At 36.0% G+C, this 27,425-nt stretch overlaps 2 protein-coding genes across 3 annotated transcripts in view; both read left to right on the forward strand.

Annotated features, from left to right (window-relative positions):
* Positions 1-10,160, forward strand: part of LOC110101877 (putative glucose-6-phosphate 1-epimerase) — a 38,209-nt gene extending 28,049 nt beyond the window's left edge. Inside the window, exons 6-9 of one of the 2 annotated variants that reach the window (XM_020829965.2) lie at positions 8,770-8,872; positions 8,946-9,045; positions 9,163-9,410; positions 9,900-10,160. In XM_020829965.2, the coding sequence (XP_020685624.1) occupies positions 8,770-8,872; positions 8,946-9,045; positions 9,163-9,374 (415 nt within the window). In that variant the 3' untranslated portion in view covers positions 9,375-9,410; positions 9,900-10,160. The remainder of the gene's footprint in view (positions 1-8,769; positions 8,873-8,945; positions 9,046-9,162; positions 9,411-9,899) is intronic. The other variant, XM_020829964.2, reaches the window with a different exon arrangement.
* A 4,566-nt stretch (positions 10,161-14,726) lies between these two features.
* The window catches only part of LOC110101899, a 28,732-nt gene continuing 16,033 nt past the window's right edge, over positions 14,727-27,425 (forward strand). Inside the window, exon 1 of the mRNA XM_020829995.2 lies at positions 14,727-15,170. Coding sequence (XP_020685654.1) covers positions 14,876-15,170 — 295 coding nt within the window. The 5' untranslated portion in view covers positions 14,727-14,875. The remainder of the gene's footprint in view (positions 15,171-27,425) is intronic.

A 27,425-nucleotide genomic window follows, 5' to 3' on the forward strand; every position in this document is an offset into this window, starting at 1 on the left:
AAGACATCTCTTATTTGAGATATGTGTTAGACTTTAACTTCTTTGGTTTAAGGTATTTTGGTCCTTCGATCGATCAAAGGGTTTGGAAGTGAGATGACTTATATTCGAGATTCGCATCTACCCATTCTAATCGTAGGGTGATAGAAAGATGTATGGAAGGAATCTCAATATTATGGTTGGATGCCCTTTTTTAATTGGGGCCTAATAATTTTGTGGGGATCTCTGTTTAAAATTACGCAATTAGAGGCGCGCCTCAAGGCGCGCCTTTGCGCAATTTGACCAAAAAACGCCTCGAGGCTTACGCAATTCTTCACCTGGATGAGGCGTATGCCTCACCTGGACTGAGGCGCGCCTCAGAGGCGCAATTGCGCAATTCTGGGTGAGGTGTACGCCTCACAGATTAGGCCCCACCCACTTAAAATGAAACCTCTTCCTCCCTTCATACCGCACGGTCTCCCTCTTTTCCAAAAAAATTCGCTTCCAGCTCTGTTCGCGAAACCGAAGGCGTCCCGCACGGTCGTCCATCCTTCCCGCCGCCTCTCCCGTCGGCGCCGCCTCTCTCCAGCGAAGTGGAAGTGTCCGGCCGCCTTGTAGGAGAAGTCCACAAACGATTTTAGGTTTTTTTTTTTTTGACTTTTTGGTTAGATTTTTGAAGTGAAAGAAATTATAGGGTTTTTGATTTTTTGAAATTTTTTGTGTGATTTTCGATTCTTTCATTAGGGATCATGGTAAGAGGCAAGGAAAAGGGGTCTTCGTCATTGCGAAGGGACCCTTCTTGGAAATATAGTGTACATGTTGACATTGGCGGCGGAGAGAAGAGCTATGTTTATTTGAAATGTAATTTTTGCGATAAAGTGGTGAAGGGAGGTGTTACCCGCATGAAGGAACATCATTTAGTGATGGGATATGATTGCATTTTATATGTTTTTTGTACTTTGGGAGTTTTGTTGAACTAATATTTTGTGATTTTGTACTTTGGGACATTATTTTATTGCATCTACTTTCTTATTTTCCACTATTTTCATATATCATTTAGATGTTTTTATTGTAAGGTACAAAATTGCTATTATTTTCCTGCTAAAACCCTTAATTTTTCATTTGCGCAATTCTGTGTCCGTGAGGCTTACGCCTCAGACCGCCTCGAGGCCTACGCCTCACCTCACGGACGAAAACCGCCTCGAGGCTTAATTACGCAATTTTAAACCTTGGTGGGGATGTATTAGTTTCCATTCTAATTTTGGATTTCTTCTAAAGGACCCAAACATATATCTTTAAGATGAGCCACTTCATAAATCTTTAGTTCTAATTTTTTTATTCACATGATGGTGAAACTTTTGTATTTGATATTTAAAAAATGTTGTGTCATCATGTTTTTTTCTTTTAGGAAGCTTATTATAATGTTAATATAGCAATGGACTTTTATTTTTGCCTAAATCATGTTAAGTAGGCACAAATTTAAGATTTGGCCAGTTGGGCTATTTCTTCATAGGTTGAAATCTTGGTTGGTCAAACTATTTTAATGGGTTGGCTGATTCATGGGCTAGTCTTTTGAGTTTGAATAGTTGGACTTTGGGACTAGCTCACTGGTTCCATCCTGTGATTGATTTGTTGTTGATGTGAAGACGATCAACGATGGCATTTTTGGGCTTATTGTTAGTTGATAGTTTTGGCCCTTTTAGACCCTTTTTTGTTGAATAAGTCGAAAAACTGATGTCTGTGGTGGAACCACCTGCATCTGTGCAAGAGCTTGCATTCTAGTTTAATTGAGAAGTGTGCTAGCACCTTATGGGACCCAGCCCACAGCTAATTGTGCAACCATGACTACCATGTTTGCATTTGACAACATATTGTTGCCTGTGCTGCAACAATTATGTACAAGACCTATTAATTGTTGCATAGTTGGCATCAAGTTGTTGCCTACATAATACATCCGTATTCATCGCCAGTGTATGTTGTCTAATAGAATTTGAATGGGTCGTTGAGTGGTGAACATTGTCTTGGCATGATCTTCATGTCTAAGACATTTTTTTAATTTCTTTTTATTCATCATATATATGAATGTACTTATAAATTTGACAATTCAGGTGACTAAAATAAAATGCATTTAATCTAACATCTTTTAGAAGATAATGACAACATTAAACAATATCTAATTTCTTATTTTTTTTTAAATTATTCCTACAACATAACATTTAAATGATGATTATATATCATCATAATTAAATTAAAATATCTCATCATGATTAAATTATCAACGTTTAATTGCTAACTTATAACCTTAGTAATTCAAAGTTAATTTCATAACTTACACAAATATAAATTCCAAAATTTTCTGTATAAAGTTCATGTCTTAAAATCTATAGAACTAGATGTATGATAGAACAAAATGATAACTTCCCAAAATTTTCAATAATTTTTTTAAAATATTCTGATTTAATCATATTTCAAATATACTTCTTCTTTTGCACATTCACCATTTCTTGATTTACTTTTTTCCTATGCTTTGAATATTGTTACACCTGAACCGGTCCGGTTCTACACCCGGTGGCTCAAGGCCGGGCGGAACCAGGCGGAACCCAGAGGAGGGGGCGGAAGCCTGGTGGGCCCAAACATGGGTTTAACGCATTGTGTGGAGGGAAATTTTGAAAGAGAAGGGTTTTTTAGGTATTTTGTAAAACTCCTTTATTGTTAATTAGGAGGATTGGGGGGAATTGATTCTCATCTTGAATTTGAATGTAATTGGGAGAGCTAGGGGTTGGAGTTTTGGGCTCTTGGCGTTGTCGGATATTGGGAGAGTTATTCCTTCCTCTCGGATTGAAGAAAATTGTATCTTTGCTTGTTTTAATTCTTCTTCTAGTGAAATACAATTGTTCTAGTGGAACTTATCCACGTTTTCTGAAATACATTGAATTTAGATGCAAACCCTCTCTCTCTCTATAGGCCGGCCCTCCCCTCCATCTTTCTCATTATTTCCTTTCATTAATGATCCTCAATCAAATCTCTAAATCAAGACCAATTAGAATTCAAATTGGGTTGATTTATTCTACTCTTTCCTTATTAAAGATCATTGATTAGGCAAACCATCAATTTTCTCCACGGAATCCCCAATCCCCTCAACCCTAGCAGCCTTAACCAAGGGATTCCAACCACGCCACTGCTGTCCAGAAATAATTCCAGGATTTTGGCCAAGATCCAGTTGCTGTCCAGAATTTCAGAATTTCAGACTCATGAGAACTGCTGTCCGGCAGCCTAAAAGGCCATAATCTGCTGTCCGAAGCCTCCGGTAGCATAGAAGAGCAGTCCAAGGCTTGTCATACCTAGTGGGGTGCTGTCCAGAATCTGTGTCCGGTTTCTAACCTGCTGTCAAAAGACTCCAACAGGAATTTGTCGCTGAACAGCCGCTCTAGAAGCCACTAGTTGCTGTCTACTTCCTCTCAAGCACATAAACCCCACACCGGAGCTTCATTTGTCTTGTTTACTTGGGTGACCTCTCTTCCTACTCTTTTATCTTTTAGTCGTTCTCAATTGTAGTTCTAATTGACTCATGGAAAGTTGTGTTAATTCTTCCCGCTAAAGCCTAGCATTTATTAGGAGTTGTGTGAGAGATCTTTCATAGCACTACTATTGTCAGATTAGGGATTTGTTGTTGAAACTCATTTCGTTTGCAACGTCTAGAGCAATTGATTATTATGTGGTTTTTACTTTTTTGCAAGTAACTTCGCCTAAGCTTGTGTTTACCGTTTTTTGGTTTTATTTATTTGTTTGAGTCATCACAAAGCTTTAATTAATTCGCTCCTACTCATTAAGCGTGCAAATTTTTTATCTAAATCAAATATTCATGCTTGTCCTACATCATCTGGTATCATCCGCATCAGTAGGACTATTCTTTAGCATATGTCTAAGTTGATAACATCAGAAGCAAACTTTAGTTTTAGAGAGACATTCATCCTTATGAAATTTTTCACCTTTCTTATAGCTCTTAGTACTTATTTAACTTCCACTGCTACTAGGTTGTACTTAGAATTTTAAGACTGAAAAAACAGTCTGGATTGAGAAACATGTGAACTTTTCATTCCTTAAGTGTGTGTGTATTTTATGGAGACCGCATTTTTGCAAAGTGGCCTGCAAATCCAACTTTTCCTTCTTGACCCCTCTCTACCAGCAAAGAGTAGTAATCGATTCCTAAGGGAATTAAAAGTAGGGGTTTCAATTCGGGTCAACGGGTCGGGTTCGGGGCAAACCCAACTTGACCCGGTCGTAAACGGGTTGACACTAACCCGACCCGTTTTTGCAAACGGGTCAAGTTTGTCAACCCGGACCCGACTCGTGCGGGTCACTGGGTTGACCCGACCCGACCCGACCCGCCAAGGAGATTTGGAGATCGAGATACGGGCAGTTCGAGCGAGGCCAAGAGCTGCGGAACTGCAGGCCTGCAGCTCCTATGCGCCTGTGCGAGCTGGTGCGGCTCCGCATTTTGACGCGAGGGAGGCCTTGACGGTGCCGGTGCGGCTCCGCTGTTTGACGCGGCTCGCCAGGGCAGGCGACCGCGAGACAGGTGTCCGGTGCACGCGTGCAGCTCCGGTGCTCCAAGTCCGCGATGTGCGCCTGGCATGATGCTGGCACGACGCGGACGCGCCTGTTTCTGGCTCCGCGGTTCGACGAGAGGGAGGACGCTGGACCCATCACGCGAGACCGCTCTCACACACACAAACACACACAATTGTGAGATTTATTTTTTAAGGTGCTGTTCTGCAAAGGATATATAGGTTCCCTTAGAGGCAAATGGATTGTAGAGAAGGCTAAGGAGATTGATAGTTTATGATTTAAACTATGATATTCTGGTAAGAGTCATTGGTGTGATTATAGATAAATGTTTGAAGGATAAGAATGTAAAAATTAATAGAATTAGATATATAACTATAACTTTAAAGATTGTTTATGATGTTAAGATTATTAATATGATAAACATTTATGCTCCTCAAGTACATTTGGATGTGTTTAAAATCAAAATTTTGAAATGACTTAGAACAATTAATACAATAGATACCACTTGAAGAAAAAAATTTTATTGGAGGAGATTTAAATGAACATATTAGTAGAGAGGTAGATGATTTAAAAAAAAATACTCATGGTTGCTATGTCTTTGGAATGACTAATGAAGGTGGTAAGATCATATTATATTTTTTTTTAGTTTATGATTTTGTAATTACTAATACCTTATTTAAAAAAAGAGATGAACATCTCACACTTATAAGAATGAATAAAATAATCTTAGATTGATTGTTTTTTTATAAGAAAAAATAGATTGTTTAGATTGTAAAGTTATTCCGAGTGAAAGTTTATGTACCTAATATAGCTTATTAGTTTTAAACTTTAAGATGAAGATGAAGAAAATAAAAAATAAAGTAAAATTTTATTCTAGAATTAGATGAAGACATTTAAAGAATATTAACAAAAATAATTTTAAGAGTAAAATTCTATATTTTAAGATTTTGTCTGTGCATGAGGAAGCTCGTGTTATATGAGAAAAAATAGCTAGTGATATTAAGAATGTTGTAAAAAATGTACTTATAGTATCAAACGAAAAAGCTACTAATAATAAAATAGTTTGTGGTGGCATCAAAATATGCAAAAAAAAGATAAAAAAAAGAATATTTGTTATAAAAATTGGTTTTGCTATAAAAATCTAATAATTAGGAAAAATATAAAGAAGCCTGTAAGGAATCTTAAAAAAGTAATATGCAATGCAAGGATTTTTTCTTTTAATAATTTATATATAGATTAGATATTAAGGATGACAATAACTATATGTATAAGTTAGCTAAACAAATAGATATGAGTAGTAAGGATTTAGTTCAAGTGAAGTGTATTCATGATGAATATCAAAGAGTGTTTTTATTAGAAGAGGATATTCAACAAAAAGTGAATTAAATATTTTGCTATACTTTTCAATAAAGATTGTGAGAATGCAATTGACTTTAGTGACCTTAACACCATAAATGAAAATAAAGATTTTTGTTTTTATCTGCGTATTAATAAAATTGAAGTTAAAGAAATTTTAAAGAAAATGAAGTGTGAAAAAGCTGTTGGACCTGATGATATTCCAATAGTGGTGTGGAAATGCTTAGAAGATGAAATAATTTATTGGCTTACTAAACATTTATATATTATTTTGAAGACAAAAAAAAATGTCAGATTAGTGGAGAATGAGTGTGTTGATTCTTATTTTTAAAAATAGAGGTGATGCACAAGATTGTGCGAATTTTAAATGAATTAAGTTAATGTGTCATACTTTAAAACTATGGGAGAGAGTTATGGAGCATAGGTTGCAGCGTGAAACTAATGTTTCTCAAAATCAATTTAGATTCATACCAAGTAGGCTACTATGGAAGATATACATTTATTGAGAGGTTTGATGGAGAAATATAGAGATATAAGGAGGTTCTACATATAATTTTTATTGTTTTAAAGAAAGCATATGATAAAGTTCTAAAAGAAGTGCTATGGAGAGTTTTACATAAAGTTCCACTCGATGCCGTCAACGTCTTCGTCCATGGCTTTCGTCAAATCAAATAAGATACGTCTCTTGAGTAGTCACCAATTGAAAGAAGTTTCTCATGGTAGAGGATAGGATGCACGCTCTCAAACTTCTTCTCTTACAATCTGAAACAGTTTCAGATTTTCAACCAAGAAAATCTGCGAGAATTTCTCAGATTTTATTGGGCTGGGTTGTAGAAAACGGGGAGGAGAACCTAGCCGTAATTGTGAATAGAGAGCTGAAGACAGATCTCCTTTACAGGTTTTGGGAGAGAGGATTTATTCCTTGCAAACAGGGGAGATGAGAGGCGGTGAAAGGGAGAGGGAGTTGGCGGGCTAGAGAGGGAGTGGAGCCTTGTTTCCTAAATCAAAAACTCTAGTATTAGGAAATAATTAAAACAAAGCAGAAAGGAAGATTCGGCCATGATAGGGGGGTTTCAAATTGTTTCCAAAAGGTGGGATGTAGTTTAGGAAACAATTCTCTGGAATTGTTTACTGGGCCGGCAGCTAGAGAAGCCAAAGAGGAATTTGTGGAGAAGATTTGGGGAGATTTAAAAGGCTAGGAGAAAAGGAAATTCCTTAATTAAATTCAATTTGAATTTGAAATTCAAATTGATGTAATTAAGGAACTTTCCTAAAATAGATTTATTAAATTAGGAAAGATTTTGAAATTCTCAAGGATTAATTTTGAATTTCAAATCTACCCACATTCAACTCAATCTAAAATAGGAAATGAGCTTGAATGGGAGAAGAGGAGAGTGGATCGGCGGCTAGGGAGATGGAGGCCGGCGGCATGGGGATTCGAGCATGGGTTTGGCCGTGGAATTGAGGGGGATTTGTGGAAGGGGAATTCGGGTGCTAGGGGCACCGCGGCTAGGTGAAGAGGGAGGAGATATGGGAGAAATAACGAGACGAGAAGAGAACGGCATAAACGAAAAAAACCACGAACCCGACTTATCTAGGTTGATGGGTATTGCGCCAAACTTCTTCCTCTCCTAGGAAGCTTTCTCCATTAGAACTCTCAAGCTCTCAATGTTCATGCAAGAAGGAATTTTAATAAGCAATCATTCATTAGCTCAAAACAAAGGAAATGAGGCTATAAATAGCCGGGTACAAAGACTCAAGAAAATAAAAGACCAACTTGCCCTTTGGGCTTACATGCGACCACTCCCATGAAATGGGTACAAAGGGAAATAATAACGACACCTAAGCAAATAAGAAAATGCATAAATAAAATAAAATACAATCATGACTCAGAAATACAAGGACTCGATCGTGGCCGTAGATCGGCGGCCACGTCTCTAATAAACCTTCCACGCTGATCTGATGTCCCCATCATGAAGGTAAATTTGAATTATGGAGGCCAACCTTCGAGTCTAAAGGCTTTCGTTTGAGTAGATTTAAAACTGAATATATTGAGTATAATTTTAGTAGTAATAGATTTAGTGGGGGGGGATTGTGACTTTTGGATGATCAAGTCATTAATAAGAGTACATGTTTTAGATATCTTAGGCCTATTGTTCAGAGTGATGGTGAAATAGATGGGAATATTATTAATATAATTCAAGTTGGATGGTTGAAGTGGAGGAATGCATCGGGCTTGTTGTGTGATAGAAAAGTCCCTTTCAAGCTTAAGGGAAAATTCTATAGATGATAGTGAGACTTGCAATGCTTTATGATGTAAAATGTTGGCCATTAAAAGGGAAGCATAATATTAAGATAAGTGTTGTTGAGATGAGGATGCTTAGGTGGATGACGGGCTTTACTCTTAGAGACAGTATACAAAATGAGCATATACGTGAAAAGGTTGGAGTAGCTCCAGTGAAAGATAAGATTAGAGAGAGTCGCCTTAAGATGGTTTCGTCACATAAAATGACGACCATCCAATGACCCAGTTAGGAAAGTAGATTTATTATTTTGACTTATGTTAAGAAAAATATAGGTGACCTAAAAAGACTTGGTTAGAAAATATTAGAAATGACCTTTATTTATTATATTTAGATGAGAATTTGACTCTTAATAGGACACAATGGAGCAAAAGGATTCATGTAGTTGATCTCATCGTGGGATAAAGGCTTGTTGTTGTTGTTGTTGTTTTTTCTGCAATGTGAAATTTCTTGTTTCTGTTTCTCTTCAAGCGAAAATTTCATTACATACTATCTTTTCTACTTTTGATACACCATTTACGAAGTCAATTTTTCTCTAGTGAGTGATTTCCAATGATTTTTTCAGTGAAGTTCGTATTGAAGGTTTAGAGACATTGGATTACCTCGACAACCTACATGAAAAAGAGCGTTTCACTGAACAGGGTGACGCGATCACATTTGAATCTGAAGTGAGTTTACTGATATGTCAAGCTGATACTTGGTTGCTTTCAGATCTTTTACTGACATTCTTGTTCGCAAAAGGTGGACAAAGTATACTTAAGCACGCCAAATAAGATTGCCATCCTGGACCATGAAAAGAAACGGACATTTGTTTTAAGAAAAGAAGGCCTACCAGATGCAGGTTCCTTCTCCAATCATACTCAATCAACTTAAGCTTGCAAGTCTTTCTGAAGATTTCAAAATTTTCGCGCTTATATCAAATGCCAAATTTTTATTTGATGGTTCTCTTTCTCTGCAGTGGTGTGGAATCCATGGGATAAGAAGGCCAAAGCAATTGCAGATCTTGGGGATGATGATTACAAGCACATGTTGTGCGTGGAGGCCGCTGCTATTGAGAAACCCATCACTTTGAAACCTGGTGAGGAGTGGAAGGGAAGGTTGGAACTATCTGCAGTTCCTTCCAGCTACTGCAGTGGACAGCTGGATCCTCAAAGGGTTCTTCATGGCTGAGCTTGTTTCAGTTCTTGAGGCGCACACCATTCACTGGTACTTTCATACTTATATTTTAGTTTTTGATGGCGATCACGCATAAAACTGATGCATATTTTGAAAGCACCCTGCATGTAGATTAAATCCATAATCATTTTTTGTGAATGAAAGATTATGGTCCGAACCTAACAACAAAACGAAGAAGAAAACAGTGAGAAATGAGATAATTAGGCAACTTCAAGTTAGTACAAAACTCTACAAACAGGTTAGAGAAGAAGGGCAATTCAAGGGTACCTACAACTCCAAAAATTCATTGGGAAAAAGAGGAGGGGAGTTGTAGCTTAATTTATTCATCGCATGCCCTAATTATGCTCCCACATGAAGAGTAAATGTAGACTCAAAAGACTCATTATGACGCATGAACTATCTTTATGTCGCTTATAGTTAGTTTATGTTGTTTGCTGAATATATTATACTGCCAACACTCTTTAGATTATTATGTGATAGAAATCAGAATCAAAGTTGAATTATCTGATAGCTCCACAGTTTTGCTGAATGGTTTGTGCAGGAGCAGGCTATGGATGCTGCTGGTGATATATAACGAGTGAAGATGGATGAAATAGTACTACTACTTGTTGTCTGTGTGGAGAAATATTTAAAATCTAACACAGGGGAAAGGGATATGTCAACCTGAAATACTGTGGCTATAATTTATAAGACTATGAGCTTGTTATTTGCATAATACACACATTTCATGAGAATAAGTCAGACCCATTTTCTTTTATGAATAATTTGTTTTTCCAGCGACCATGGGCTCATCTGCTGCTGATTGCGCTTGCCCTGGGGATAATATTCTGCTGGTGGGATCAGTAGCTTGAAATGTGATTAGTATTTTGTATTAGTTTCATATGGATGCTTTTATTTTAAACAATTATTAAAATTTTGTACTAAAAAATTGCTTTAAAAAACTGTCTTAAACAAAATCATAATCTAATTAAAAATGATTGTAATGGTTTTGGTTATCAGAAATAACTAAATTTATTGTTTAGAAATCAAACAATCACTATAAGTTATAAAAAAATTGTGCTTAAAAGGGCCTGAATTAGACTGTGTTGCCTAAAATCACTCAATTGCTGCATCGTTAATAAACTATATACATATATTATATTTATTTTGTAAAACTAAAAGATACCTTACCTAAGCTTTGCTCTAAAACTAGCCATACAATTTTGTTAGATTTTTGTATCTACAATGTTATTATCATATGAAAATCTAACAAATATAACTATTTAATGTCACTGTAATAGTCATTAACCTGATTGCATGTTAGTGATCATCTACATAAGTTTGCTATTGAGCATACCCCTTCGTGCCAATGAAAGCAAATGAATGCAGAGTAAATCAGATATTTGCCAAATCTACTACTATTGTTACATGCTAGAAGATTCATAGTGGTGGAGAGAGAGAGAGGGTTTAGCATTCTAGTGTTGTATGAAGATGTAGCACATACAAATAAAAAAGATGGGTGCAAGGGTCTTAAGAGATACCAAGATTTTTACATAGGAAATCCTAAAAAGATTTAAAAAAATCACGAGGCTTGACCCAACTCAAATTATTCTATTAGTATTTGTAGTCAATTACAAATGATACCCTTCCTTGGAGAACGGCTTTGGCTCAATGTAGCAAATATACATCATATATAGCATATTATATGATGGGAGTTGGAAAAATCCAGTGACATAATAGTTGTTCTCAGAAGAATGTTGGCTCATTTGTTTGGTTGGTAGGACTGTAGTCAGGCTACCGATGCTGGAGGGGTCGTAGTCCGACGACTAAGGTAGAGGGCATCATTGTCAAGTGATAGAGATTGGAGAGACCAAAATCGATGGACGATAGACGTCGAAGGGATCATAGTCAGGGGGCGACTAAGGTCGGAGGGACCTTAATCGGCAGGCAATGTAGGTTGGAGGGATTGTAGTTGGTGGGAGACAGAGGTCGGAGAGAACGTAGTCGGTGAGCAACGGTGGTTGGAGGGATCATAGTCGATAAGTAATAGTGGTCGGAGGTATTGTAGTCGGCCACCTTCGCTGAGCAACGATGGTCAAAGAGACTTTAGTCGGCGAGCAACGATGGTCGGAGGGATTGTTTTTGGCAAGCGACCTTGGTTGACGAGGTCATAGTCAATGGGTGATAGAGGTTTGACAAAGGCCCGACGATGGCTGATAGACGTAGGTCCGATGATAATGGTCGGGCAGAAGTCCAACAACGACGGCTTGGTGGTGAGAGTTTGACGGGGTGGAGCTCTAGGATACTTTAAGCTTTAATGCTCTCTTGAGTCTCTAACACATGGTCTATGCCTCCAAAAGTCTCAGCCCCCTTTCATATGGGAAGAGGAAGTCTATTTATATATTTTTAGAGTGGCATACTCCGTAAATATGAAGAAGATCCCGGGTAAATTCAGAATTCTCCATCGGACGGCCCATAATAATTCCCTTGATTATGAAGCATTTGTCAAGTATTTAAGTACCTCAATGATGTTAGAATTAAGGGATCTTGGGCTTGTTGGATTCTTCTCATCGAACTGCTCGATTCGACTAAAGTATGCCATATTTAAAGATCATTTGGTTATCCAATTAATGCTTTGAAGATTCTAAATATGCTTTGGTCCCTTGATTTGAACCCATTTGGGCCAGGACTGAACTAGTTTTGGTGTTGGGTTTGTTTAACTGAGATGTTCCATTTGACTGTAAGTTTGCTAAAATTGAAGTTCTGATGGTCCCAAATTTAATTTTGGGAGATGACAACTTATACCTCAAGATCCATGCTTGATCAAGATGATTTTTGATAATGTATCAACTATCAATATCGGCATGTGGCACAATCTTTCATCTCCATCGCAATGAGATCAAATTTCTTTTAGTCCTTTACTCCATAAGCTTTCCTCTTATATCATGTCAACCAAATAAACTGCTGCCTTACTTCTTACCTTCTAATCCATGAATTGAATGATAATGCCATGTATCTTGTGTTGTAATGATTTTTATTTTTAATTGAAAATTCACTTTTCGACTATGTGCCAAAGATAGCAAGTAAGAGTGAAGTTATGGGAAAATATTAAATAACTTATTCATTTTGGCATCAAATTTCTGTTTAGTGTAGGTCTTTATAGCAAATCATATTAAGGCTTCTTTTGAGACAACTTTTTTATTACTTTCTAAACCGATATTTTAGTACAAAAATAATCTTTGTACTAGAAAGTTGTTTTAGAAAACAATAAGAAAGCTGTCTCAAATGAAGCCTAAGTCCTGAATCTCATGACTATTATTTTAATGAAAGTACATCATATTCTTCCGCAAATGTGACAGTCAAATCTTGTGCTCCGCATTAAGAAAATCAATCTTGACTTCATCATCTAGACCTTCCTATATATATTTGATATAAAAGTCAATTTGGTGTAAGTTAGGTCCAAGTGATTCTGTTAAATTCTCTAAAAACAGTCCCCATATTTTCTTAAACTTGACTTTAGCCATAGTGAAAGCAATGATGAAAAGGCCATTATTGCTTCTAAAGAGTTTATGAATTAAAAGTCACTTAATTGTTTTGTTTTTGAATGGTAAGCATCAAGCCCAACTAAATATCTACAACAAGCTAGAAATTCATCGATACAAAACTTGAATTTGACAAAGAACCACTTGAAAGAACAATTGTGTATAGAATATGTGTATGTAATATGGAAGTCAAGATTTATATCAATAATTTTGCTCTTAGTGTTGGAACCGCCTTAGCTTCAAATATGCTATCTCGGGCTTACTCTCTTGCGTTCCTTAGCTTTATATATGGTAGTAAGAGACTGAACAAACTCTCCAAGTTTTTTTAAATTTATTTGGAGGTATTTTTAAATGATTTCTGAAGATATCTTGAATATGATCAGCTATTCATGCAAATGTGGCCTACTAGTTTGCTAACTTTATTGACACCATGATATAATGTATGTTTCTTCTAATTTCTTTACTTACAAAAGTTTGTCTATTTGCCCACCATGTTGCTCTTATTTCCTATAGACATCCTCAATGTAAGATGGTGGCTATGACTTTGATTCTATTATTAGCTATGATCTCGACACCATAATTACTTATGATTGCTTTAGTATGGAGGGCTTGTTTGAAGGCTATTGAATCATGGAAACGTGCACCAAAAGATAAAGTGATAATCTCCTCGAGTAATTAAAGTGATCATCACTATTCGAGAGCTTGAATGGTGCCACTTCAACATGTCATTAGCATCTTTGATTTATCGGCCTTTTAAACACATATCCTTCTCTTAATCATCTTGTGTTAGAACCACCACCTTAGCTCTGCCTGCATTCATCCAATAATACAATTATATTCGCCATGTCAAATATCGCTTGCAATTTTTGCTTCTGTCATTCATACTTTTTTATGTCTTGTCTCTTAACTTACATCCACTATCCACTATCCACTATCCACCAAATTTAGAAATAATTAAAATAGACTCATTCTTATCTATTATTAAACATTTTTATGATATAAGATCAAATAAATACTATATAGTTAAAGGAAAAAAAAAAGTGAATTGAAAATGAATATATAAATTAAAACATGAAAGCATCCTCATTTTAAACTATTACTACGAGGTAATTTGGAAACCGTCATAGAAACATTTCAAGAGCTCAATTCACATGATAGAATCAAAACAAGCTAGAGTAAAAATGACTATTAGGATATAACTTGATGAGTTTCCAATTAAAAAAAAAAAACTAAAAGGAAACAAAAAATACTTTAACAACTACTTAAAATTGTAAATAATAAATAAATCTCAATCATCCCTTGATTAAACCCTAAAAATGGAAACAACTATGTTTAAATGAGCTAAATACTAATGAAACAAAATGATTTAAGAATTATGTCATGAAAAAATTTTAAAGGCTTATGTTTAGTAAACCTATAGAGGCTGATGAGAACGAACGCCATGGAACTAGCCTTTCATGAGAGATATATTTTTAGCGTGACAACATAATAGAACAATCGATTTTGTGCGGGATTAAGAGAGAGGAACGAAGAGGAGATGGAAATCTATTTTGAGAAATTCAAATATTTTAGGTGTGATAAATGTAAATTAGAAGTTTGAAATTTTAAATATATAATTAGATAAAAATAAAGTGCTATTTATATTAATCACCCCAAAAAATTGAATTTTCACAGATTGTGTGACTTTTTTTTTTAAAAGAAATTGGGAGTTGGATTTATTTCTATTTCGTAGTTGAGCTTTGGATAATAATTTTTTAATAATTTATGAGTGGTCCCTCTGAGCCATTATTCGAATTTAGGGTAAAATTCCGAGTCATCTGAACCCCAAAGTTTATGATTCTTTCTTTACTTCAGCACTAAGGACGCAGTCCCGAAGCACTCCTCCGGTTTCCGTCCCCCAACCTTCTCTCACCTCTCTCTCTCTCTCTTCGCCCAAAATCCCCGGCCTCGGTTTCTTCATATCCATCCTGGGAGATGGCTTCCAGTTTTCCGTCCCGGCAGTGGGACGAGTTGGGATCCGGCGGGAAGGTTATCCACGACCGTCGCCGTTTACTACCATCTTTCTCGCCTTACAGCCGACCGCCGCCCGCTGCGGCGCTGATACCACGTCCAGTTCAAGAAGAGCAAACCGGAAGAAGGCTGAACTGGCTCAGGGGCCTGTTTTCCGGCATCGGGAAGCTATTCTTGTCCGTCCTTAGCTCTGAGGATAACAGCCCGTCCCCATCTGAGTGCTTTTCCAATTCCGATGACTACTACGATTATAGTCCCAGTGAGTATCCTTTCTCTGCTAATCTCCTACCCAATAGGGCAGCAATTATGTTTCTAGGCTAATTGGCTACGCGCATGATTTCTAGGGCAAATTAATTTTTTTTTTCAAGTGACCGATATCACATTCGATTTGGTATTTTTGGTGGTGATTTGTCGAATCAATTGCCCTGTTTCATGTCGCTTGGCTTTCTGTTGTTAGGTGCAGAGACCGCACCTTTAATGTGGAGCCAAAAGCAGGCTAGTAGATGTACCCAAACGTAAGTCCAAACATTAGCTTTAACCCGAGCCTGAAAAGTGTCCGCCTAAAATAAATATGCGCCAGAAGTTTTATTAAAGATGGGATTTTGCATGAGTTGAAGCGACATCCATATACAAACTCTAATTTTTTTCAGAGAACTCCATTTGACGAGGAGAGCCAGTGAGATTGAAGACTGATATGGTGAAGAAGTTTAAAGTTTAGCTGTTGATCATTGTCCTTCATCGAACTAAACCATCGTTCAAGCTTTACGTTGTTGTGAAAATTCATGTTCCTCCTTACGAAAACCTAGCTTCAGTACAACGTTTCACTTCCTGCAACCTAGACCTGTCAATTTCGGGTTACGGGTCGGGTTCGGGTCAACCCGGAATTGACCCGGAAATATTCGGGTTCGGGTCAACCCGACCCGTTTTTGTAAATGGGTCGATTTTCCGGACCCGAACCCGACCCGCTTCGGGTTCGGGTCAACCCGACCCGACCCGCGGAAGCCTCCTCCCGTCCCGGCAAGGTCTCCTCCGCTAGTCCGCTCCTCGCGGACCTCGCCTACGGACGCTGGCCGGAGGGCCAACTGCGGCTGACGCGGACGCTGGCCGGACGGCGGAACGCGGATGCTGGCCGCGGACGCTGGCCGGAGGGCGGAACGCAGACACTGGCCGCGCTGGCCGCGGAACTGCGGCTGACGCGGAGTCGCGGACGCTGGCCGGACAGCGGAACGCGAAGCGGACACAGGAGATGTCGCGCAGCCTGCGACGACAGCGACGTGACGCGGGTCGCACCGCGACGTGACAAGGTCCGGACTCCGGGACTGGCACGGGAAGGCGGGCAACTCGGGCTGGGGGCCTGGGGCAGCAGGCAGCTCGGGCTGGTGGCCTGGGGCAGCGGGCAAGGGGCAAGGGCGGGAATAAAATTTTTTTAAATTAAACGGGTTTTCGGGTTGACCCGGCAACTCGTCGGGTCAACCCGAACCCGACCCGCTTCGGGTTCGGGTCAACCCAAACCCGAAAATTCCGGGTCGGGTTTTCGGGTCGGGTCCAATATTGACAGGTCTACTGCAACCTTTAGCCCCTTGAAGGACAGTTATTCTCATCACTGCACTATGTCTCTCTATTCATCATCCCAATCTTAAATTTTTTAGGTTTCTGTTGTCATCTCCTCTCGAACATTGAATTGATCAATAGGCACTAATACACACCTAACATTATATTTTATGAAATATCATATCGTAACATATCATATCATATTTTTTTATGTAAATGTGTAATTTTGTACATAGGAATATTAATATATAAGTTGATATTCACTGTTGTATGCAGATGCAAACAAAACATAGGTACCATTTTTTGTGCTGTGTGTTACACACTTGTGTATATGTGTGCAAAATTGTTATTTTACAAAGTCATCTCTGTTGTATAAAGAATTGCTAGTCATATGACAGATTTTACATGCAGAATAGTCGAATTTCAATGCGAAGGGTAAGAATCCTTTTTTGTATTTTGTACACAACTGTGTGCAAACCTATAAAATCAATTTTAGGATTGTACACTGTTGCATACAAGTGTTTTTTGGAAAATTTCTTCCAATTTTTGTGTTATCTATAGCTATGCATAGCCCTTTAAACTCAAACTAAGATATGTACATAGTTGTGTGCATATATTTTTTTACAAGTTAATACAGTTTTGGTGCTGTACACAATTGTTTTCAAGCCTCAAATCAAATTAGGATTTGTACAAAGTTGTATACAGGCATTTTTTGTTTGTTATTTCAATTTTGGTGTTGTAAATAATTGTGTTTAGTCCTCTAAACTCAAACCAAGAGATTTACGTAGTCATGTACAAGTGATTTGTTCCGCTTAATCTTGTTTTTGTGCCATCCAAAGATGTGTGCAGCCCTCTATACTCAAATTAAGAGTCGTGCATCATTGTGTATAAGTAATTTTTTGGCAAGTTCTTTTATTTTTTGTGATGTACATCATTGTGTACTACCCACTCTCAAATTAAGGGTTGGACATAACATGCACTTATGTTTTTCAAGAAATTGTTTTTTTTGGTTGTTATGCATAGCTATGTATATCCCTTTAAGCTTAAATTAAGGACTATGTATAGATGGGTCGCTTTTTACAATCTATGTTATACAAAATTGTGTGTGGACCTTTAAACTCAATTTAAGATTCTACAAAATTGTTTACAAGTATTCTTTTGCTAGTTTTCCTATTTTTTGTGCTGTATATAATTGTATACTTCAAACTCAAATTTAGGGTTGTACACAACCATGCATAGATTCTTTTGGAAATTTAATTCAATTTTTGATGATGTACACTATTATGTTTAATTCTTTAAACTCAAATAAAGGTTTGTACACGGTTGTGTACATATATTTAATATAAGGATATCAAATATGTGTTATTCATTTATAAAATTAATTTAAAAATAGTATAAAAATATCAATTTCACAAGAAAAGAAAAAATACAAGATTTTTATTACAAATTTAGTTCCACTTCAAAGAAAAAAGGAGCAAGCATCTCACTTACTAACATGCTAATCTCGTTTAAAATCAAAGTCTAAATAATTTTTAAATACAAGAAACATAATAGAAATATCCTAAAGGAAGGAAAGAAATGGGCCACACACTGGCACAGGGAGTTTCCCTCCAAAGATATCCGTCCACACATGTGACGTACTCAAAGAGCACAAATCCAACAAGCTTATGCACCCAAGAGAGGAAAAATTGATTTATATTTCAGTGTCCATTGTTCCACTTTTACGAGCGGCCAAATTTTAAAAACGAGCATGTTTCATGGCACTTTCATCGGAAGCATCGCGTTTAAAAAAAATTTGAAAACGAGCCAATACGCCAAACTGTTCGGCGCATGCTTTCAATGCGCGGTTTGGATTGGTGCATTCAAAGAATGCGCCGAAGTTATAGGCGCATTCTTTGAATGCGCCTATAGGTTACGCGTATTTTTTAGAATGCGCGCAAACATGCCGCGCATTCTTCGCATTTTAAGTTTTTTTTTTTGAGTAAGCATTTTAAGTTCAACTCAGCTGGCGTCAGCGCAATTTCAGTGATTTCGTCTGAAGCGGGGGCAAGATCCGGAAATTACGCGAGTTTGGTGCAGAAATTCATGGCGGACGTTGAGTTGTAGTTGGCAGATGGAAAAGTTATGAGGGGAAGTGGGAAGCAAATTTGGCTATAAAAAGGGGAGCCGCAGTTCGTTTCCTTCCACTCTTCTTCAAGCTCAGCTTGCCTCAAACAACCGAGAACCAAAATCTTAAGGTATGTTGTTCTTTCTTTTATTTTTTCAATTTTTTTTGCTTTTATGTTAGTTATGAATTATTTGTTGTAAGATTATTTAGCATAGGTTCATCGAATTATATTTGTAAGTTGATGCTGTTAATTTTTTTGGTAAATTTTTATGATGTATTTGTTACAATTTATGTAATATTTTTCATGATTTTTTATTGATATTAAGCTGGAAAGTATGAAATTTGTAATTGTTAGATCTTTGTTCAAGCACGGATAAGTATGTGGACGTGTAAGCAGAGGAGCTGTGTCAACCAAATAATTTTTTACGTGTTTGTTATTTTTATAGTTATGTTATTTAATAAATTATTTTTAGACTAGCTATAATTTATAATATTATTAAAAAATCGAAAAATATGAGCTGAACTTTCATTATTTTTAATATTGAGCTGTATTAAATATTAATTACTTTTGGACTTGATTGCTTTAAAAAGTAAACGTGAGATATATTAGGTTAAAGACACACTAGTTTGTTGTAAAAGTAAATTTTTGTAGATTTGACGTTAGAAATAATGCATTAAAATAATGTTATTTTAAATTATTATGATTATTCTTACTAGTAAAATAGATAAGAAATATCTCTAAAAAAGTTGTTTTTTATTATATAAATTTGAAAAATAAAAGATATTTTGATGGAACAAAAAACAAGTTTGTCAATCATAATTTTTCATGGAACAAAAAACCGGCTTCAAAGCTTTAGTTTTTTAAGCACAACCATGCAAATTTAATAAGAATTAATATTTTCATACATTTATGTATGAGGATTGTGGGGGGATTTGTCATTATATTAAAAAAAAAGTATCACGAACATAAATGATAAATCTTAATATACAAAATCACATTTAGCATTTTCAACATCTTATAATTTAAGAGTTTGTATGACCATTTTTTAAGCATGTCATTTAAGAATATTTATAATTATTATTTGTTTACATAATAATGTAATAATCATTTTTATTTACAAAAATTTTTTATTAAATGGTTAGTGACAAAATACGTGCTTTGACAGCCACAACTTGTTTAAGTATGACTGAAAATAATTTTTTTTTATATTAATATTTTTTTTAAAATCAATCTAATAATTTTATAAAGATGACATTCATCTAAAAATTGATTATAGATTTTTTGAAGCCCGTATTTTTAAGAATTATTTTCAAATTGTTTAAAATTTTAGTTAGGATAGTATTGTATAATATAATATTTCAAATCGATTTTTTTTTTGCAAATGAATAATCGAGGCACTGAACCAAAGCAAATAATCGAGGCACTGAACCAAAGCAATGCCACAGAAAAAAAAGACATTTAAAAAAATCTTTTACAAACTAAAAAGATATTAAAATTTACCAATAATATTTAATATTAAAATTTAGTTAGTATAAAACTTAAAAATCATTTACAAACTTAAAAAATATTAAAATTTAGTTATTATATATATGTGAATTAGTAATAAGTATTGTGTATATATTTTTGTAAATTAAGAGAACTATTTTTGTGAATTAGTTATTATATAAATCATGGTTGCTCTAGCTATTATATAAATATTTAGTTATTATTTATTTTTGTTAATTAGTAAGAAGTATATTTGTTAAAGAAATGGATTATAAATTATATGTATTTGACTTTTACGGTCAACTATCTAAATTTTATAAGTATGGGCAAAAATTATTTTTTTTAATATTAAGATTTTTTAAATTTTATATTATTTAAATGATTACCACCTAACTAACTTATCTTTATATCAGCAATTAATGTATCACCATTTACTATTTCAAAGTAATATTTACTGTTAACAGCAATGAAAATTTAATTAACTCAAACCGTAAAAAAATAAGCCATTTGATTCAAAATTAAGATAGCTCACCCAATAGTATTTATTTATAAATACAATTATATATTTTCGTTTCCAATTTGACAAAGTTATGTATAGAACTAAAACATTATTTACACATTAACAGGGTTTACTAATGTATGTTGGAAAAAATTTAATACTACATATATGATCATGGAATATGTAAGGAGATACTATCTCATTTATTTGTGATAGTATAATTATTCTCCAATAATATATAGATCAATCACTTTATTATAAATTTAGTTTTATCTCATGTAATTAAATTAATTGTGTAATTATTTATAGAGAAATTATAAATTCAGTTTTATCTCATGTAATTAAATAAATTGTGTGTGATCAATGAAGCAATATTAATGTCAATATTTGAAGCATCAAATAATGAGAAAGTAATAACTGATTTAATCATAGTTTAAAATATTTAGTTAGAGTTATAGTTGGGCCTTAAGTCTAGCTTAACTAAAAATAATTAAGGATCACACTTTAGCTTATGTTTTTTTGCTCAATTCATGTACATTTATTATGCATAATTTAAAAAAATAAATCTGATAAATCAATGTTGTTTTATATTAGTATGAGTAATTGAGTTATTAAATAATTAATTTATAACTATTTATCCAATTTTATTATAGGAATTATTTCAATGATTGATAATAATATAATTTATGGTGGACCTTATAATACTAAATAAATTGAGATATGACTTAAAAAAATAAATATGATCATTATTTTGATTCAAGTTAAATATATATAAAAATTATGTTGATATAATAATCATAAATGATAATGATACAATTAATAAATAATTAGAATAATAAGAATTACATGAATTAATTAGAATGAAAAATTTATAGTATCTAGGTTATTTTTTGTAAGGATATATTGTGTGAACAAGTAACATAAGTAGTCCATACCTAGATGTAAACACACCAAATTAGTAGTTAACTAATATTTAATTAAGATATTGAATATATAGATGTATTATGTAAATAATGATGTATTAATCAAAATCTGTATATAACATAGGCCAGTAAAAATTCATTGAGATATAATTAGAGATTTGTATTAATGATAATAAAATTTTATAACATAAACTAAGTAATTACATAATTTTTTTTATCTTGATAGTATGTCTCGATTGATGCTGTATTTCGATGGAGAGTTACATATTTCGGGGGAATTCACACCAAGTTATATTGGCGGGAGGATAAGACCGCTTCTTATCGATGACAATATTTCCCTTGAAATGATAAAACGAAGAATTATGCATTCACTTAGAATAAATTCAACAACAACCACTATTAACCTCACATGTCGTCTTCGAAATAATGGTGGATTTTGTGCGATTCATGTCACCGATGATGAGGTCTGTGAGTACATGTTGATGGAGGCTAGAACACAAGCTGTTGTTGTATATGTGGAGGTTGAAAAAATTTCACCCATCGAGGTTGCTGCACCACCAATTGAAGCTTACATGTGAGTATCAACCATTGTATTTCATGACCGTTTGACTGAACTTGTCCTTAAACCTAATTTAACTTTTATGTATTAGGCCCACTCGCACATCTGAATCCTTTATGGCTAGTGTAAGAGATATTCCGAGAAATGTTGAAGATGATTTAGATGGTCGTCTTAGTTTATGGGAGCAACCTAGTAATTCAACACGGCAGCTTCCAAGAGTTCAACCTAGACAAAGTGGTGGGGAACATCCATATTGCGACACAACTAATTATACACAAGCAGAAGATATCAACCCCTCAGTGCCTTGCATGGAGCGTAATTCACAAAATGAAGATGAAGGATATGAAATGATGAATAGCGATAAGACTAATTCATTGAATGATGGTAGCCCAATATTGGACTCCCACATATCTATGGAACAATTTAACAACACGGAATGTAATGGGCAAGTGTTCATTGAAGATCACGCAACACAAAATCGTGATGGGATTGATGGCATGAATATCAATAACGATTTTGTCGAAACTGTTCGGACAACTCAACAGTGGGATGATGATGAAAATTTTGATGCGCCATGTGTTAACATTGTTAGCTCGATAGAAGCTACTACTCCAATAGAGTTATATGAAGGTCAAATCTTTCATACAAAAGTAGATTTGCAAGTCGTAGTTAATGGTTGGTCGATCCTTCACAATATTCAATTTTTAAATTCAACATCCAACAAAAGCCGATTGAGTATCATTTGTGCTCAACATGAGAATCCTGATCGTCCCTGCCTTTGACGCTTACATGCTGCACGTAGTAAAAGACTAGGTGGGTTATGGAAAATATCTACATGTGGACCTCCACATACATGCACTCACTCCATTTTGGCTAGTGGACATCATAATTGCACCTCAAAATTTATATGTAGGCAAATCATTCCTATAATTAGACAACAACTCGACATGAAGTCGAAGGAGATTATAGCTAGAATGGAGTCAAAGTTTGATATTAAGATTTCAAATATGAAGGCATGAGATGCACATAGAAAAGCTATTGAAGCCACTTTTGGTAGCTACGAACAATCTTATCATTCTCTTTTTTGTTTTATGCAAGCCTTAAGGTTATCCCAACCAGGTACTGTATATAAGATTCATGTCGTACCTCCCGCACGCTCAAGGCACTTTTTTGAGCATTTGGTCCTTATATATATGGGTGGCAACACTGTAGACCGGTGTTGAGCATGGATGGGACATTCTTGCTTGGGAAGTATCGAGGGACCCTCTTGGCAGCTGTAGGCATTGATGGAAATGGCGGATTGTTTTCACTAGCTTTTGTAGTGGTGGAATCGGAGAGCAATGAATCATGGATTTGGTTCCTACAAAAGCTACAACTTCTACCAACTGTAGCAAATCGAGAGAAGTTGTGTATAGTTTCTGATAAGCACCCAGGACTAGTGTGCGGGTGCAGGGAAGTATTTCCTAATGCTGTTCATAGGCATTGCCTTTATCACTTACGTGAAAATTTTAAAAAGATGGTCCGTCGTTTAGGAACTCCAGATAGTGAGGGCTTATGTAACAAAATGTATTTTGCCGGAAAAATCGATGATTATTCATATTTCAATCGAATGATGAATGAAATCAAAATAACAAAGCAGGAGGCATTCGATTGGTTGGTACAATGCGATGTCTCTAAATGGTTCATATTATTTGATGAAGGCTGTCGGTATGGTATTATGATCACAAACGAATCTGAATGTTTTAACGGGTGCTTAAACGTGCCCGTGGACTTCCTATTTAAGGACTAATAATATTAATTTACTATAATCTCGTGGCATTATTCTTAAGGAGATCAACCGAAGCTGGAAAGTGGGTTGAGGAAGCCCAATCAAAGTTCTTTCCACGCACCATGCTTGTCATACAAAGAGCTGAACGTGATGCTCGACGGCGTCCTGAACCAGTCACGATAAACAGGAATGAATTTGAAGTTATTGATACATCTTCTCGAGCAAACAAGATCGAGATAATCAATGCATCCTCCTGTATGTGCACTTGTTTGAAACCACAATTTTATCATGTTCCTTGCGTTCATGTCGTTACAGTAGCTGGAGCTAGGCGGTGGGATCATAATGCATTTGTATCACCAATATTTAAGATTGAGAAGTACATTGCTACATACTCCAAAGTATTTCATGTCTTTCCCCCGAAAGACATATGGTCCACCTTTAATGAAGAGCAGGGATTAATCCCTTTGATGGCACCAACTTTTAAGCGTCGTGCTGGACGACCACAAATGAATAAGTTCTGTACCACGATGGATGAGCCTTCGAGTAGGTCAAACAAAGCTTGTGAATTTTGCAAACAAATAGGTCACAATAGATCAACTTGTCCGCATAATCCTTCCTCATCAAGGTAATCTATATTTAGTCAAAATATTTTGCTTTTAAAAAATTTAGAATTATAATAATATGAATTGTATTGATTTTATTTTTGATAGGTATGACCGACATATCTAGACGTGCTCGTTCAGACCGACGCACACCGCATCATACTGCTGCAGAAAATGTCCCAATACATCTTAGTATAGCATCACCAGGAGAATCTCACAGAGCGCATGACCCAGATCATGTATGTTAAATAAATTAATGTCATTATTTAGTAGTTATTTTATGCTTAAATATCTTTTTAATTTTAATAAAATTGAAATTTTCAGGCATCTCATTTGGTTGCTACAACTCATATGCACATGGCTAGGGAATGACCAATTGAATGCCCACGGATGATTTATATATTGACTAACCTGAGATTCCAAAATCTCAGATATTTGCAGTTTATTAGGTTGGATCACAACCTGATCACGGCATTGGTGGAGAGATGGTGTCGTCCCTTAACAAACACATTTCATTTAACAATCGGCGAGATGACTATCACATTGCATGATGTCCAAATTTTACAGGGGCTTAGAGTTGATGGACCTGCAGTGGTGGGCCCAAGTGTTGTTGGGCAAGGACGTATATGGCCAACATAGCCGAATTGCTGTAACGAGTTACTTGGGACGCATCCCGGGAGGGAGTCAACGTAGTTGAAACATAGAATCAACTTGTGATGAACCCATTCTGAAGGTCGCAACATCTTCCTCATCATTGGGGTCGTGGTATACTGTCTCCCTCCCGGGATGCGTCCCAAGTAACTCGTCATAACAATTCGACCATGTTGGCCATATACGTCCTTGCCCAACAACATTTGAGCCCACTACTGCAGGTCCATCAACTTTAAGCCCCAGTAAAATTTGGACATCCTGCAATGTGATAGTCATCTCGTCGATTGTTAAATGAAATGTGTTTGTTAAGGGACACCATCTCTCCACCAGTGCCGTGATCAGGTTGTGATCCAACCTAATAAACTTCAAATGTTTGAGATTTTGGAATCCCAGGTTAGTCAAGATATAAATCATCCGTGGACATTCAATTGGCCATTTCCTAGCCATGCGCATATGAGTTGTGGCAACCAAAAGAGATGCCTGAAAATTTTAATTTTATTAAAATAAAAAAGATATTTAAGCATGAAATAACTACTAAATAATGACATTAATTTATTTAACATACATGATCTGGGTCATGCGCTCTGTGAGATTCTCCCAGTGATGCTATACTAAGTTGTATTGGGACATTTTCTGCAGCAGTATAATGCGGTGTGCGTCGGTCTGAACTAGCACGTCTAGATATGTCGGTCATACCTATCAAAAATAAAATCAATACAATTCATATTATTATAATTCTAGATTTTTTAAAAGCAAAATATTTTGACTAAATATAGATTACCTTGATGAGGAAGGATTATGCGGACAAGTTGATCTATTGTGACCTATTTGTTTGCAAAATTCACAAGCTTTGTTTGACCTACTCGAGGGCTCATCCATCGTGGTACGGAACTTATTCATTTGTGGTCATCCAGCACGACGCTTAAAAGTTGGTGCCATCAAAGGGATTAATCCTTGCTCTTCATTAAAGGTGGACCATATATCTTTCGGGGGAAAGACATGAAATACTTTGTAGTACGTAGCAATGTACTTCTCTATCTTAAATATTGGTGATACAAATGCATTATGATCCCACCGCCTAGCTCCAGCTACTGTAATGACATGAACGCAAGGAACATGATAAAGTTGTGATTTCAAATAAGTGCACATACAGGAGGATGCATTGATTATCTCGACCTTCTTTTCTCGAGAAGATGTATCAATAACTTCAAATTCATTCATGTTTATCGTGACTGGTTTAGGACACCGTCGAGCATCACGTTCAGCTCTTTGTATGACAAGCATGGTGCGTGGAACGAACTTTGATTGGGCTTCCTCAACCCACTTTCCAGCTTCGGTTGATCTCCTTAAGAATAATGCCACGAGATTATAATAAATTAACATTATTCGTCCTTGAATAGGAAGTCCACAGGCACGTTTAAGCACCCTATTAAAACATTCAGATGCATTTGCGGTCATAATACCATACCGACGGCCTTCATCAAATAATAGGGATCATTTAGAGACATTGTGTTGTACTAACCAATCGAATGCCTCATGCTTTGTTATTTTAATTTCATCCATCATTCGATTGAAATATGAATAATCATCGGTATTTCCGGCAAAATACATTTTGTTACTCAAGCCCTCACTATCTGGAGTTCTTAAACGACGGACTATCTTTTTAAAATTTTCACGTAAGTGACGAAGGCAATGCCTATGAACAGCATTAGGAAACGCGCATTAGTCCTGGGTGCTTATCAGAAACTATACACAACTTCTCTCGATTAGCTACATGATGTGAGACCACGGAGGAATTGCGTGCGGAAATTAAAACAAGAATTAATTAAAACTTGCCGATACAAATTTATTACCAACAAAATAGAGGAATAAATTATTCTAGGTAATTAACTCGTTTAGGCGAAGAGTTGCTTTGAGATAACCCAACAATTCATAACAATCCAAAATAAAAAGATATACTTAATTGCTCATAACAATAATCCCACAATTAATAAGGAAGAATTTCACCTTGAGCAACCTCTCACTCGTTCACTCTTGGGCTTTAGCGGAGAAGAAAGAGCCACGCGAAGATGAAGAGCACCACTACGGAAAAAGAGACGAAAGACTTCATTACCGGAGAGGTGCTCGCCGGAGAAGGTGATGGTGGATGGCGTCCGATGATCGTCCAAGTGGAATCACGAAACTGTCGGTCGAATATACTTGCGAGAATCAGGACGACTCGCTCCAAGTACTCTTCGATTGTGGCGTCGTCTTCAAATCCTACGTCAAAGCAAGGAGAACGTGGGATATCAATGCTCCCGTCGGCGTGGAAGACTAATCCCCACTCAAGCTTCGGATCCGCCATTCAACATTGAGGAAGGGCGGGGAG

Source organism: Dendrobium catenatum, unplaced genomic scaffold, assembly GCF_001605985.2.
Source record: "Dendrobium catenatum unplaced genomic scaffold, ASM160598v2 fragScaff_scaffold_974, whole genome shotgun sequence".
Lineage (NCBI taxonomy): Eukaryota > Viridiplantae > Streptophyta > Magnoliopsida > Asparagales > Orchidaceae > Dendrobium > Dendrobium catenatum.